General features: G+C 46.1%; 1 protein-coding gene across 4 annotated transcripts; it reads left to right on the top strand.

Annotated features, from left to right (window-relative positions):
- Positions 1-899: 899 nt before the first annotated feature.
- On the top strand, positions 900-8,789 carry LOC138818929 (ral guanine nucleotide dissociation stimulator-like). 4 transcript variants are annotated; one of them, XM_070010065.1, is made up of 4 exons: positions 900-989; positions 1,094-1,312; positions 1,587-1,690; positions 6,300-8,789. In XM_070010065.1, exons 1-4 carry the CDS (start codon positions 900-902, stop codon positions 6,409-6,411), a joined length of 525 nt encoding a protein of 174 aa, XP_069866166.1. In that variant the 3' UTR covers positions 6,412-8,789. The 4 variants fall into 4 exon arrangements, with proteins under 4 accessions (XP_069866166.1, XP_069866167.1, XP_069866168.1 ...); XM_070010066.1 differs by lacking the exon at positions 6,300-8,789 and adding an exon at positions 3,267-3,353; XM_070010067.1 differs by lacking the exons at positions 1,587-1,690; positions 6,300-8,789 and adding an exon at positions 3,267-3,353.
- Positions 8,790-16,445: the final 7,656 nt, after the last annotated feature.

Below are 16,445 nucleotides of genomic sequence, written 5' to 3'. Positions count from 1 at the left end.
CACTGGATCCAACACCCCGCGTAGAAGCAGGACTACCATGTCAGTCAGAGCTGGAACTAGCTGCAACCTCAGAGGCCCCTTCAGGTCCAGGAGCTGCAGTGGAGCTCCAGCGAGAACCCCAGACTGACAGATGTTCTGACTCGCCTTTACCATCTTTGACTGAAGAGATGAAGTCAATGGTCCACTACCTTCCACTGTCACCAGCACCAAGTCTGGATCTTGACCTTCAATATGACGTAGGTCATCTCTCAGGTAAAGAAATAGTGGCTGCTCCCCCAGTGACAGAGGCACTAAGTCCAGTGGCACCAATAGCTTTAGAGCCAGCGATTGATGTGCCAGTACATGCAAGAGAAGACAGGATGTCAGTGCCAACTCCTGAACCCCAGCTGTCTGAAAGCCAGGCTGACCCAATTCTGCTACATACCCAAGAACAAGATACATTTGCAGCTCAACCAGAGGCCCCAAAGTCCACTGCAGGGAACAGCTCAGGGCCAGAGCTAGAGGCTGCAGGAGAGAAAAGATGGGAGTCTGTTCTCTGTGCATGCATGTGGGGAGCAAGTGCAGTCTTGCCCGCTTGCTGGCAAGGCTGACTGCCTTGAGCCTGTTGCTGAGCAGCCAGAGCCACCCATACAGAAGCCTCTGCCACCCAACTGGGATGTAGCACCTGTCCCATCTGCGCAGCTGGACGCTGATGAAGGCTTAGGAAGGGACGCTCATCCAGTTACTGATTTGGACGAAGACCATGAGCTGCCAGTGGCTGAAGACACAGATGGTGCTCTGCCCTGTGTGGCCAAGCCAGAGCCTGCTTGCCCACCATCTAGCAATGCAGACAGGCCAGCAGATATCGACTCAGATCCCTGAGAGTGCAGATTTCGTCCAGGGAGCAATCCTGAATTTCCATGATGGAATCAGACCATGCTGAGGAGACAGCTCGAGTGCAAGAGCGGTTGCCCGACCTGAAGGTGAAGCAGTTGTCCCTCATGGCGGTGGTGAGTAGCTTGGCAGGGCTGGGCGTGCGGGCTTTCCTTTGCACCTCTACTACCACACCTGCCTCAGGGCAGAGTCACGCTGACCCTTTGTTTCCTCTCTGCAGAAACTGTTCAAAAGACTCGTCCTTTATCACTGTTTGAGATACGTGTACATACGACCTGACCAGAAAGAGTGTGTGGAGCGCCTGGCACCCACTCTGCTTCCCATACTGGAGCACTGTGAGCAGGTCTCCAGCTGTGTGATCAGCACGTGCCTCGGGGACCACAGCATGGAGGCAGCAGAGAGAGCCCAAGTGGTGCAGCACTGGATAGAGGTGGCTCTGGTATGAGCAGGAGGGGCCCAGGGACCCTTCTTCCCTTTCCCACTCCCACCAGGGGGCTGCCTGCCCACTCATAGCCACTGCCTGAACCCTCAAGCCCTCCTTGTGCTCTGCCCTGGCTTGCACTGTGTGCACTCCTGCTCTGCTTCCACTGCCATTCCACCCTCTCCCCTATGATCTCCGCATTCAGCCCAGGAACAAAGGCTCAGCCCCAGGGCCAAAGCAGGACCACAAGGAGCTCCCTCCACAGCTCACCTCACCCCTTCCTCACCCATAGGAGTGCCACTTTCTGAAAAATAGCTCCACCTTTGTTCCCATCATGTGTGCTATGCACAGCAGCCAGCTCCAAGGCCTGAAGAAGACGTGGAGATTGGTTGGCAGGTGGGTGCACCTTTCTCCTGGGCAACCCTTGCTTCCTCAGCCTAGCATCCCTCATCTGGGAGCCCAGTGGCAATTCCCCATGGCCGGGACTGCGGCTCTGCCCAACTCAGACACCTATGGCCTTGCTTAGGATTTGCCTGTGTGGTTGGGATTCCTTTTGTGCCATACTTTTTCCTTCGGACACAACATGCCCACACCCGTCTGTGCAGTGCTCTTCCAAACAAAACCACACTGGAAATTGGGGTGAAACTGGAGGTTTCCCCTCAAGACTTGGCTCCAAACCATGTGACCTTAGGATCACAGTGGATCTCCTTGCACAGCTCTGTTCCCATTAGGATGAAGTCCTGCCCCAAAATGGGCAATGCATTCACACTCCTCCCCTCTCTCGCCCTCTCCCATCTGTCATCTTGTCTCTGCCCCTCCTCCAGGGAGACTCTAGAGGTCTCCCTGTCAAGCTTTCCTCCTGAGTGTGGCCTGTGATGAGGCTGCCTCTCTACAACCTGCCTGCCTGGCACCGCCAAGCCAGGCCCTGGCTTGGTTTCTGGGTGGCCTTCCCATCCCAGGAGGGAAGCCTTGCCAGTCACGGGGGTCAGCGGGTTCCTCCAGACCAGGCAGCCACAGAAACATCTTTTAGGGCATGCAAATGTCCACATCCACCCTGGAGACAGGCCCTGCCAGGCTCTCTAGCCTGCCCAGGGCTACAGTGCTGATGGTCACAAGGAGCCTGAGATCTAAAGGACCAAGCCAAAGCTGTCACACCCCATGGAAAGAAGGGACTCTGGAGGATTAAATGGTTAGAGAATGAAAGCCTTTTACTCCCATGCTCAATGCTGCCAGAGGCAGCAGAGTGGGGACAAAGAGCCTCATGCTGCCCCTTGACCTCCAGCAAGAGCCCGTGTCCTCCCCAGCCCCAGAGTCCCACAGCAATGCTACTTCTGATGCCCCATGCCCCCAGACCTCAGTGCTGCTGATGACATTTGGCCATGTCTCAGAGAGAGGTCAGTGAGGGTGGCCGTGTGACAGCAGGTGCTCAAGCTGACATAGCATGTGGGAATAGCATGGCCTTGTCACTGAAGCCTCAGTCTCTGCCATGTCCACAGAGAGTTGAGCAGTGAGCAACCTGTCCTCAGGCCCCTGGCATCCCTGCCCTAGACTGAGAACAATCCTAGTCCAGCTGTGCACTTAGCCTGCCCTCTGCTGGACAGACTTGGTGGGGCACCAAGTGGTAAGGCAGCCTTCGGGGTTCAAGCAGTATTTTCCTAGCACATTGATTCTTTGCCTTGCAAGGCAAAGACTAGGAGAGGTGAGAAAATGGCACCTTCCACTGCAGGTGGCCGTCTGTGCAGGTCCCTTGCCTCTGTAGATGGCCACATTGGGTCCAGACGACGGGAGATGGGGCGCTGAGCCAGGAATCTAGGATAGCTTCCTGGGGGTGGACACCTGATCTCAGTAGAGACATGAGCAGAGGGTGTGAGAGAGAGACAGGAGTGAGACCATGGAGAGACCCAAAGTCTACTGCCTGGCCTACCCTGCACTCCTCCAGGCCCATCACCCTTCTGTCCTCTCTCTCAACCAGGAATACAAAGTGATTGCAATGATCAAGAAACTGCAGAGCGCATGTCAGGAGCTCCACGTGGTTCCTGACCTGACTCTTCTGTCTTAGTTCAACAATATGAACCGCCTAAGTGAATTAGAAAGGTGAGCTGGGGTAGACAGTGAAGGCAACAGACATGGGGATCCCCGTGCCAGCCCCTGAGAACTTATACCCTGAGTCAAGCTCCCCCTGAGACCTGCTGAAGGCAGGGTGCTTGGGCTTCTGAGTCCCCAGGAGCCCTGGGAGGGAGCCCCAGTGTGGAGCCTGCTGTTCTCACAGCCACTTCCTTGTCTTAGCTCCAAGCTCTCCAGGGAGCTGGAGCCTCCCCGCAGGGCAGGCTTCCTGAGCTGGAACAACAAGAGGAGCCCTCCCCTGAGGAAGCCCTCCAGAAAGTAAGCACATAGGCTTGCAGGGCCAGGGACTCACCAGGGACTGGGTGGTGGGACAGGCAGCCCAATGAGCTGGGGCTGCCCTCCCACCTCCTGCCACACAGCCCCTTGTGTCTGGCTGGTGTGGCCTGAGCTCTGCCCACCTCACTTTCTTCATTGGGGTTCCATGGTGGACCTCACTCAGAAGATTGGGCAAATGGCTACTTGGATGTGAGCAGAATAACGAAGGCCGCCTCAGGCCTAGGGGCAGTGGGTGTGGACAGCCCTGTGTGCTCAGAGAAGCCCTGGAATTAAGGCAGTCCCTCCATTCAGTTCCCAGGCCTCAAGCAGAGAGCTCAGCAGCAATAGCAGCTCCCAGTTGGAGACCTGTGAGCAGCTCAGCAGTGGGAGTGGCAGCCACACACCCAGCGTGCACTGGGGCTGCTCACCCAAGCCTTGTGCACACTCAACCCATTATATCAGTGCCCCAAACATCTATAAGGCAACCATGATGACAGAAGATGAGGACATCTTGCCATTCCTGAGCCCCAGACCTCCAGCAGAACTGGGCATCGGGCTCTATCCTAGGCTGCCCTTTCTTCAGCCAAGATGCCTGCACTCCAATCACATTTTCCAGTGCATCATGGGAATGCATTGCACATTTCAAATGTCATGGATTACCCATTAGGGAATGTGGGTGGGTGGGTGATTTAGATTAAAATATTAAGTTAAAATATTAATAGTCTCTGGGGCTGGGAAGTTGGCTCAGTGGTAGAGCGCTTGCCTTGCATGCCTGAGGCCCTGGGTTCGATTTCTCAGTACCACATAAGCAAAAAGAAAAAAGCCGGAAGTGGTGCTGTGGCTCAAGTGGTAGAGTGCTAGCCTTGAGCTGAAGAGCTGAGGGACAGTGCCCAGGCCCAGAGTTCAGGCCCCACGACCGGACCCAAAAACAAAAAAAAAAAATATTAATAGTCTGTTAAAATAATTTCTTAGTAATAACATGGTTTTTGTGGGTGCTTTTCTTTGCCTTAGTTAATGGCAGAGACTTCCACATATCCTACTTGAAGATGAAATCTTTTCAGGCTTGGAGATCATTTTTTGCAGAATGAGGAAGAACAGGTCCCGCTCGGGGCTAGGTTTGGAAGTGTTCTCACGGACCATTCCACAAGCCTTGAAATCTGAGTGTTGAAACGTCTCCTGTGCAACAGCCTTGATCTATATGGGAAGCTGCTGGCTGGCTTCTGTGCAGGCAGGGAATCCACCCTCAATCTGCTGGGAGGGACTGGAGTCACCATGCACAACTGCAGGACCCTGGGGGAAAATCAAAGAGAGGTCACACCAGACCCAGGGCAGTGCTCCAGGGAGGGAGACACTGCTGAGCTGCAAGAAGAGCTAAAGACAGTCAAACCAAAATCACAGTTCTTCCAAAGCAAGTACCTGCCTAAATCCCTAAGTACACTGATGAAAGAAAACATGCAAATAAGCAGACATAGATCACAGAAAGCAAATTAGTCAAATGGCAGAGCCCTAGGTAATGTAAGTCCTCTTTACCCATCATTTTATTGAGTTCAAATAATTCCTCAATAGTTGCCCTACTGGGCACTTATGCCAGCTACAGGAAGATTTATTATCTTTGCTCTATTAAACAGTTGAAGAAAGCAGCCATGGCAATAGCACTTCCCCTTTGTGTTTACTTCACAATACCAGAGTTCCAGTAGAAAAAATGCCCAGCAGGCCAAGCATACAAACAACCTGGAAGGAACACAGGGGCTGTGCTTCTAAAATACTGCACAGAGCATGTCATCTAATGGTCATGAGATTGTTACAGGGACATTTATGGTTTTAATTGTTGCAGAAATGTTTGTGGTTTATGCACTTGCAAAATAACTGCTAAGGTTCACTTCTCTACAGCAGCTTGCTTGCACCTACTCTAACAGAATGCATGTTTTGCCTTTATAAACCTTGAACTACTTGAGTTTGGGGCTGCTCACTCCCAAGTTGAGTTAACACCAGCCTGTCCATCCAATAAACTCCAGCTTTTAATGATAGTGGTCAGCGTGACTGAGTTTGTCAAGAGGGGTCAGTCCACCTTAATCTGACCCCATTTGTGTTTAAAACTGTGAAAGCCAGATCTCCAGAACTGTTTCCACAGGCTGGAGTCAAACTGCAATTCTCTCAGTCTCTGGCATCTTAGTGAAGTAGGGATGCTGGGTCTAACCAGTTCCATCATGGCCACATAGTGGATAGCATACTGGGTTTAACTGGGGCCATCTTGACTTCCAGGTGAAGGAAGAGGAATTCCCACCCCCCCCCCCAGGTGCTGGGCATGCCTGAATTGGGAGAGGCAGGGGTGGGGACTTGGATGATATGTTACTGGACCTTTCAATTCCGTGCTCTGAACTTGGGAGAGACTTGAGTTTCCTGTGCCCTGTCCCCTGACGTGACACTATTTTAGGGCAGACAGCTCAGAAGCCTTTAAGCCAAGCCTAGTGTGCTGTGTCCATATCCTGACTCTCCTCTGATCAACATGGCCTCCCACTTCAGCCTTCCATTGTGGTTCATATGGGTTGTTGGTATGGTTTTTCTGGTCTTTCTTTCCTCTCTGCTCTCATGGCTCAGTTTTCTAATAATGTAAGTGTATTCACAGGACTGCAAGTCTTTGTGACAGGAGTCTGCCTGTAGATGTCAACTTTTTAATGAAGACTCCCAATTTGGCCTCTCAAAATGTGGCTTCTCTGGATCTGACCAACTGGTTTTAATTTACAACATTAGCACCTCCTCTTACCTGATCAAGGAAAACATCCTGCCTCTGTCATTTCTTTCCAAGAAGATATGGAAGGAAGGAAACTCATTTAAGTCCTGCCTGTATCCTCATTGTAGACAGTGTCTTGTTGAGTGTCGATGGATGCAAATTGTCCACAGGAGCTAAAATGACTTCCTAGTATTTAAAGGTGAAAGCAATCAAATCACAAGAAAGACAAATTCTGACCACTCTTTGATTCTAAAAATAATGGCTTTGTCCTGACCATATTACACTCACCACTGAAATTATGTTTATTAAGACGGTGCCATCTAGACCCTTAGCTACCAATGAACCATTCTTTTTATTTTTTATTTTTGTCGGTTGTGGGACTTGAACTCTGGGCCTGGGCACTGTCCCTCAGCTCTTCAGCTCAAGACAAGCACTCTACCACTTGAGCCACAGCGCCACTTCCGGCTTTTTTCTTTTTGCTTATGTGGTGTTGAGGAATCAAACCCAGGGCCTCAGGCTTGCAAGGCAAGCGCTCTACCACTGAGCCACCTTCCCAGCCCCCAATGAACCATTCTTGAGTTATAGATATTCAGGTCATACTTCACTTTCAATTGAGAACCCAGGTATAGGAGAAAAGATAAATCCAAATATTAGATTACTCATGAGAGGAATTGATTAGACTTAAGACCCTTTTCCAAGATTAACATCGTGAAAATGGCAATACTTCCCAAGGCTATCTACAAATTCAACACGATACCTATCAAAATTCCAACCTCATTCTTCAAGGAAATAGAAGAAGCAATCCAAAAATTCATATGGAACAATAAAAGACCCCGAATAGCAAAAACGCTCCTCAATGGAAAGAACACTGCTGGAGGAATATCAATACCAAATTTCAAACTCTAGTATAAAGCCATAGTAATCAAAACAGCTTGGTATTGGCATAAGAACAGACCTCAGGACCAATGGAATAGAATTGAAAACCCAGAAATGAATCTACAGACCTATAGCCATCTAATCTTTGATAAGGGAGCTAAAACAATAGAATGGAAGAAAGACAGCCTCTTCAGTAAATGGTGCTGGCAAAATTGGTTAACTACTTGTAGAAAACTAAAGCTAGATCCTTATATATCACCCTGCACCAGAATCAACTCCAAATGGATCAAAGACCTCGAAGTCAAAGCAGACACTCTGAAAACATTACAGGATGGAATAGGAGAAACCATAGGTCTCCTTGGCTCAGGCCGAAATTTCCCAGAAACACAACAAATCAAAGAAAGGTTGGACAAATGGGATTGCATGAAGTTGCAGAGCTTCTGCAGGGCAAATGACATAGCTAGCAAGATCAATAGAAAGCCCACGGATTGGGAGAAGATCTTCACTAGCCATACAACGGACAAAGGTCTCATATCTAAAATATACTTGGAACTCAAAAAATTAAATCCCCCAACAACAAATCCTCAAAGAAACAACTGCCCAATAAATAAGTGGGCTAAAGACTTAAAGAGAAACTTCTCTGAAGAAGAAAGAAGGATGGCCATAGACACATCCCTAGCCATAAAAGAAAGGCAAATCAAAACAACATTGAGATACCACCTCACTCCAGTTAGAATGGCAAAAATCAAGAACTCTAACAACAACAGATGCGGGAGGGGATGTGGACAGAAGGGAACCTTACTTCATTGTTGGTGGGAATGTAAACTTGTTCAACCACTTTGGAAAGCAGTATGGAGGTTCCACAAGACTCCACATAGAGCTCCCCTATGACCCAGCAATCCCACTTTTGGGCATTTACCCAAATGTTTACAAACAAGACCACACTAAAGCTACCAGCACAACTATGTTTATTGCAGCATTATTTACCTTAGCTAAGATATGGAACCAACCCAGATGCCCCTCAGTAGATGAATGGATCAAGAAAATGTGGTATATATACACAATGGAATTTTATGCCTCCATCAGAAAGAATGACATTGCCCCATTTGTTAGGAAATGGAAAAACTTGGAAAAAATTATATTAAGTGAAGTAAGCCAGGCCCAAAGAAACATAGGTCCCATGGTTTCCCTTATTTGCAATATCTAGTATATCTATGAGTCAAGCTGAAAAGGTCAGATAATGTGATGTTAGGAAAATGAACCCTTAGATATGTATTTCAATGTTTTTTTTTCTTTCATGCATTTGTTTCTAATGCATTTATAAGATTATCTCTTTGTTGCTTTGTATGTCCCTCCCCCACAGTATAACCCCTGCTTTCACTATATTTGATGTCAGTATAACTTGTGGAGGAGATGGGGAAAAACAAGTGGTTTAAGGATACAGGTGGACCTGTTGCAACAATGAGAAGTACAAGTTGTCATGTCGAAAATGAGCTTTACAACGTTGGTGTGGGGGCGGGGGGGAGTGGGGGAGGATTGGGTGGGGGGGTGCGGGGGGGGGGGGGAAGCTGGGAAGGGATGTGAAGGGTAAACAAAGGAGGAGGCTGCAATGCTTGATAAGAAATGTACGCATTATCCTGCCCATGTAATTGTAACCCCTCTGTACAGTATGTTCACAAAAAAATAAAATCAAATGAAAAAAAAAAGACCCTTTTCCTCTTGCAAAAGTACCTATGTGAAAATACATAGCATATAAAGCCACTGGTTTTTGGTTTGAATTGTTATCTGTAGGAGATAAGAAGTAGCATTCCCTTCATAGTCTAATCTGTAGAAATTAAAAGTTCCTGGAGATATTTACAAATAAAGAAAGGGGAAAATATAGCAAAGATTTCTGAATAAGGAGACCACCACCAGGCCAGGATGCCAACATGGCTGTATCTTCATCTAGGTATCTGTTGAGAAGCTACTGTGGGCCATGATCTCTACCAAGTCCTTTATATCTTCCCTAAGGTCTTCCCTACAGTCTGGTGAGGTGGACATTGGTATTCCATCTTGCTAAGGAGAAAGTTGTGCCCGTGCCAGCTCACACAGCTTGCCATGAGCTGGCACAGTTGTCAGGCCCAGGAGGCCAGTGTTGCAAAGGCTTTCTCATTCACACTGTGGCCATGCATCCTGGCACATAGCATCCTGAAGCCCTGAGGAGCTCAGCTCCACACCTTATCCTTGTTCTCACTTTATGAGTAAATCATTATAAGATGCATGTACAATGAACCAGATTAACATAACAGAAACTCAAGCATCTGGTTAAACTTTTTGTTTGTTTCAGGGTTTTTGTGTGTGTGTGTGTGTATGCTGGTCCTGGGGCTTGAACTCAGGGCCTATGTGCTATCCCTTAGCTTTTTTGTTCAAGGCTAGTGCTCTACCACTTGAAATGCTGCTTAGCTTTCAGCTTTTTTGGTGGCTAATTGGTGGCAAGTCTTACCTTATCCTGCCTCGACTACTGGCTGGAAACCAAGATCCCCAGAACTCAGCCTCCTGAGATGCTAGGGTTACAGGTGTGCGCCACTGGCACCAGGCCCAAACTGAATTTGAGTAGCACTTCCATGCTATTCTTGCATAGTCTGGCAGAACATATTTAGCCAACCACACCATCTAACTCTCTCTCAGCCATCCTCTAACTCTCTCTAATGAGGAGGCCCTCTCTGGACTCTGGCTGACACTAACCCATGTTCACTGCTCACACATCTCCCCCTTCATACAGTGACCTTCCAGCACTTGTCAAAAGTCTACCCATCTTCCAAAAGGACCCCATACATAGGCATCTTTGAAGAGGCCAGACATGAGAACTGAGATAGCCTGTGCCTGTGACCCCATACATCAGTAGAGGACTTAGAATATTGCTTTCCTTGACCTTTGTGTCTCTGTCTCCTATTTCCTAGGAAGATTCTGAACTGAATGGGACTGATCTGAAGGAAAGTTAGTGAATTGAAATCTCATCCTGTTCAACTATAGTATCTAATGTAATCCTGCTAAATAGTAAGCCATCACTGGAGAATAAATGAACACTTGGAGCCATCCATCTGATATGTAAATTATTTTATTTATTATTTCTTCAAAATTAATCAAATTAGGATATGAAATAGAAATTGAACACATTCATGTAATCCCATGTACCCAGGCAGCAATTTGAAACCAGTGATTGAGGGGTTGGAGAAACTGAAGGATCTTTCACTTTCAGAGGAGCCTGGAAAAAAAATTTAGTGAGACCCTGACTTCATCAAGAAGCTTGGTAGTGTTGAGTAGCGCATTTGATCCCTGCTCTGTGGGGAGAATGTGCTCTCAGCCGCCTGGGTAGCTAGGATTGCAGGATTGCAATCCTAGGATTACAGGCACGGGCCCAGAGATGTCCAAACTCTTTCTATTTGGGATGTGAACAGACACTGTCTCCAAGGTCAGGTATGACTATGTACACGAAGAGAACAAATCAAATGAGAAACGGATGGTGAAGACAGGAAGAGAAAACCAAGAAATACAATGCATGGTCCTGGATTTTCAGATGTGCCCATCAAGAAAAGCATATATACATATATATATATATACATATATGTATACATATATATATACTTATACATATATGTATATGTATATACACACAAATATATACATATATATGTATATATATATGTATATATGCTTTTCTTGATGTGTACACATATATATGTGAATGTGTGTGTGTTTCTACATATGTATCAATGTAGAAGCATGGTCTATGCCTGCCTCTCTGACAATAGGGTAAGTTCACTTCCTAGTTCTGTCAACTTGTCTGCATTGTCATCCAGTACTTCCTTAGTCTGCCCCACTAGTATATCTGTCTTGCAGACTAAACTTCCACATCCCTAGGGCTGTTAGGAACTTGAATAGCTGTAAGTTAAATAGGAATTAACTTTTAAAAGTGAAACACCCCAGAAAGGGAGAGGCCTCTTTTTTCCTCTCCTGTTACTCAAAGAGCTTTTTATCCCCAGAATATACTTGTGTGGAAACAATGTCACTCCATCTGCTCTACTGGGGAATTCTGAGCACTGTCCATAGAGTCTTCCCCCAGAACCCCTGTAGCTCCTGTGCAATTCCTCACCTCATTGTGCAGCAGGTGACCTACACTTCGCTACCTCAACATCATCAAGACAGTGTCTGCCTCTGCCCAGAACTCTGCTAAACACAGTTCCTGAGAGAAGAGAAAACAAGAATATCTGTGTTTTCACATTTTTAATTTATTTAAATATTTTTGTTTGTGTTTATCTTAATTGTTGCCTAGGCCTTGTTCCTATTCATGGGGTGAGATACAGGCATGGTACAGACCAGAGGCACATGAGTGTCTATCCACTGGCCTATCCACTGGCACATTTCTGCTAGCTATTTTGAAGCATATAATTAATCATTTTTTTCTACTTATTATTAGCACACATGTATATAATACAGGGGGATTTCATTATTATATGCCATAGATGGACACAATATACTTTGAACAAGTTCACCCTTTGTTTTATTATCACATTGCCTGAACCTCCTGTTTGCAGTGTTGAGTGGGTTTCATTGTTACCTTCATATATAGTATATGTGTTTATATATATATACTGAATGCATATATATGTAAATTGTGTCTCTATATTTGTCTCTATCTGTTCTTCACCGTATACATTACCCCACAGTCCCCATTTACATCCCTGCCCAACATCAATCACCTTTGACCCATAATGGGTTAACTTTTATAGTTATTCCTTCTAAACTGGGGGTATTGCTCAGTGGTACAATATACACTTGTATGCATGAGGTCCTGTGTTCAAACCCAGCACCAAAACATGTTACCTCTTCTATCCAACTTCACTCCCCCACCCCACCCCCAGCTACTCCCAACCACTCATTTTCATGTTCTGGTAATCATGGTTCTATTCCCTAGTACTTCAAGACTAACCTTTTTAGCTTTTATAGGTAAGTGAAAACATGTATTATTTCCCTTTTTTAGGGGGATGATTTATTTCATTTGAAGCAATGTCCTCCAGAACTAATCACTGTAAGTGGGAAGATTCAGGACTGAGGGTTGGAGGGGGCGTTCTTGACATCCTGAGTTGGTTTCCTCTAGAACAAGAATGGAAGTGGTGACAGAGGCCTATAGTGGTACATTCCATGCACAAGTCCTTGGTCTTAGCAAGGACTGGTCAGCTGGTTATGGCTCTCACTGTGAGCAAAGTGGCAGATGAGTTCTCACAATTAAATGTCAGAGGAGCTTTAGGAACAAAACATCTCCCAGGACACAACAATTTTGTAAAGACAATAATTTTGTGCTTCTAGCTGCCACACACCCCTCCAGAATGTCAGATGTGGTAAGCTTCATCAGGGACTCTCCTATTGCCAAATCTGACTTCTTGCACCCTCAAAAAATAAAGTATAAATAACCAGGCTGAGGTTTGATCTTAAATTACATGGAATCAACAGATCAGAAGAGAAGGAGACTGTTGTTGAGGTAGGACAAGACTTTGAACACAACTCTTCCCCCAATTCAGCTTTTTAGGTGAGGCTTTTCAGAGCATACTGTGAGTTTTAATTAAAGTCTGATTCATAGATACAGAATCAAGTTTAAAAAGACAGATGTCTCTGGGGTTCTATTGTATCTAGAATATTCTGAACTTGGATATATGAAATGAATAAAAACCACCGAAGTACAAAGCTTAGAGACTCAATACAGAATGATTAAAGAAAAAAGTCAAGGCCATAAGGAATGGCAGCTACCCACCATGTAGCTTAGCCAATTAAAATGACTGTTATGTAAGGACCATGCAGCCTAGTCAATTAAAATGAGCGTTACATAAGGACCATGGAAGCTAGCCAATTAAAATGACTGTAGGGACAGGGCTTGGCCTTAGGGTCCATTTTCTGGTACTTCTATCTGCTCCAATCAAATGTGAGCCCCTCAACCACCCTAATTCCAGCAACATTTTCAGATCTGACCTTAGATTTCCATTCTTGTCTTCTTTCATCAATCAGTTTGTGGATCTTATTGACTTAACTATTATTCTAAGTCTGTGGTTTTGTTTCCAAACAGTCTTAAACATCTCACTGTTGGAGCATTTAAACTCTGCTTCATTAACTGATGAAATGTACAAGCATAAGTCATCACACCCAGTTCCCTGGGCCTCCACATGCCCCAGCAGTACACCGGGTTCTCCCACCTCCCCACCCCACCCCAACACCTTCGCTGGCTCTCACTGTGGCTGCACTGCAGCCCAGGAGAAACATTGACTTTTACTTCCATCTTCAATCTCCCCACCCCTTATCATCTGATCTCCTGCCTCTCTCATCTCAAGGTAGGATGATGGTTATAGTACACACACACACACACACACACACACACACACACACACACACACACACCACACACACACACACACACACACACACACACACACACACCACCACACACACACACACACACACATCCTGGAGCTTTTATTCTGCTTTCCCAACCTCAGAGCCTTCCTGAGCACCAGCCCATCTCCAGTAATGGCTTCCATAAGTTGCTGATGACATACTCTGTTGTTAAATCAACACAAGACACCAAATCTCCTTGTCACTCCTTCCACAGCTGCATCTTCCATGTTCATTCCCTCACTCTTCCTACCACTTTTGCTCTCAGGATTCCATCAGCAGATCCCTGAAAACAACCCTGCAACTCGCTGCTCTCATTTTCTCCAATTACCATGCCAACTGATTGGACAAAATAGCTCCCACCCCCCTCCTCAATTTTGCTCACGCCTCTCTGTTGTTGTAAAATCCATCATGGATTCTGAATGATGATTAGAACATTGAAATCTCTAAGTTTCACATACAAGACCTCCCATCATCTGGGCTCAGGAAATCCTATTTTATACAAGCTCAATATACTTCTCATAGTAAAAAGAAAAATGGAAAAGTCCCTTCTCCACACTTATGCCACTGGCTCGGCTGAAATGTCCCTGTCTTTCTTCTGCCCCCCCTTGTAACAGTGAGATATTGCCATGACAGAGCAATCCTCCCAGCCCTCCCCACAGAGATGGAACTGTTCTAACTGTACTTAGTACAATAACTGACTCACCCTGGAGGACTTTGTATCTCTCCCTTTTCTTCTTGTCCCTTGAGAACAAGTCATCTTAATTCATCTCCATGACTCCCTCACCTTCCATCCTTTGGTCTTGGCTACCCCAGTATGTAGGGGCCAATCAAATCTAACCAGAGACTCAGTAGATCTCTGTTAAACAAAACAAAATTCCTAGATTTATGTGTGTGTGTGTGTGTGTGTGGTGTGTATATGGGGGGAGGTTGTCCTGGGCTTGAACTTAGGGCCTAGGCACTGTCCCTGAGCTTTTGTACTCAAGGCTAGTGCTCTACACACTTGGAGCCACAGCTCCATGTCTAATTTTCTGGTGGTTAATTGAGATGAGAGTCTCATGAACTCTGTAGTCTTGGCTGGCTTTGAACCATGATCCTCAGATCTCAGTGTCCTGAGTAGCTATCATTACAAGCATGAGCCACTAGCACCTGACATAAAGAAAAAATATCTTTAAGGAGAGCTTGAATCCATCAGCATATTCCCTATTTCCTACCACATGTACCATGGCTCGGTGGACCTAAGCAGCTCCTACCACAAGCTGGCAGACACAAAAGCTGCCACTCCACTCTGCACAGAATCAGTCTTCTGGGAATCACAGGAGGCTCAACTTGGAAGAACATTGTGTAGCCTGCAGATGATAAACCAGACACCAGTACCACAGCCATCTCATGGCTATTGTACCAAATAGGTGAGCTATTGTGCCTCTGTCCAAGAGCCAACCCTGAGCAAAGCTCCCACACAGACCACACTCATCTAGTCCCACCGCTTTATCTCTGCCTGCATAAGGCCCTCAGGATGACATGCGCTCCTTGTCTGACCAGTAAAATCAGTCAGAAGTCTTTTCCAGGGGTCGTATTTTTGAACATTTGCCTGCTTACACACAAATATTCCTGCCTACCTTGCCAGCTCTTCAAGGCCTGGGGCACCCTGCATAATATGTGGCTAGCTTTCTGTAGACTCACTGAGAAATCTGCCTTTCACCTGAGGGAAAGAAAAGGCCTCAAAGAAATTCTGGTCTAAGAGAAACAAACTGGTTCTATTCCCTGTATTCCACAAACCTAAAAAGTGAATTCCTACAATCAACTGGAAAGTATTTGGATTTAGAATATTGGATCAAAATTACTTAACTCCTTCAGTAAGTTTTCATAACTTACACACGCCATAGCTAATCCTTAAACCTTCTGTTTCCAAAGCTGTGTTTGCAGCTTCAAAAGAGCTGATTTTGCAGGACTAGCACATTAGTGGCCAGGCTTCTATCTAAGCAGTAGTTCCCAAGTCGCACGTCCTTCCTGTTATCCACAGGAAGATCATTTTACAGCAGACAAGTCTTTGTTCTTTATTTTAGATTATTCTGGGAATTGTGTGTGTGTGTGTGCTGGGGCTTAACATCAGGGCCTTGTTCTCACGTGGCTTTTTCACTCAAGCCTGACACTCTACCACTTGAACCACACCTCCACTTCCCGCTTTTTGCTGATTAACTAGAAATAAAGAGTCTCAGGGTCTTTCCTGCCCTGGCTGGCTTCAAACTTCAATCTTCAGATCTCAGCCTCCTCAACAGCTAAGATGATAGGCCCGAGATATCAGTTCCTGGCTGGAAAATTTTATTTTTAAAACATGAATCTGCCGGGCGCTGGTGGCTCACACCTGTAATCCTAGCTACTCAGGAGGCTGAGATCGGTTCAAAGCCAGCCCGGGCAGGAGAGACCGTGAGACTCCTATCTCCAATAAACCACCAGGAAACCGGAAGTGGCACTGTAGCTCAAGTGGTAGAGCGCTCACCTTGAGCTGAAGAGCTGAGGGACAGTGCCCAGGCCCAGAGTTCAAGCCCCACAACGGACCAAAAAAAAAACAAAAAACATGAATCTATCAGCAGTATACCATGTAAGAATCATCATTTTCAAGGAGTTAGCTTTCTTTTAAAGAACTTTCTTTTTTAGCTCTATTTTCCAAGAGTTCTTGATATAACTGACAGAAGACAGTAAGTCCAGACACCACATTTCCTAAGCAAAAATATTTCTGCTTAC

The sequence above is a fragment of the Dipodomys merriami genome, unplaced genomic scaffold (assembly GCF_024711535.1).
Source record: "Dipodomys merriami isolate MVZ:Mamm:240054 unplaced genomic scaffold, mDipMer1.0.p SCAF_795, whole genome shotgun sequence".
NCBI lineage: Eukaryota > Metazoa > Chordata > Mammalia > Rodentia > Heteromyidae > Dipodomys > Dipodomys merriami.
The sequence above is the reverse complement of the archived record's forward strand: the minus strand, read 5'-3'. Positions and strand labels throughout refer to the sequence as shown.

Excerpts from the sequence above, each read along its gene's own strand:
- LOC138818929 (XM_070010064.1), top strand. The coding sequence starts at position 900 with ATGATGGAATCAGACCATGCTGAGGAGACAGCTCGAGTGCAAGAGCGG. Across the intron at positions 990-1,093 it reads AGTTGTCCCTCATGGCGGTG|AAACTGTTCAAAAGACTCGT; the intron begins GTGAGTAGCTTG and ends TCCTCTCTGCAG. Across the intron at positions 1,313-1,586 it reads ACTGGATAGAGGTGGCTCTG|GAGTGCCACTTTCTGAAAAA; the intron begins GTATGAGCAGGA and ends CCTCACCCATAG.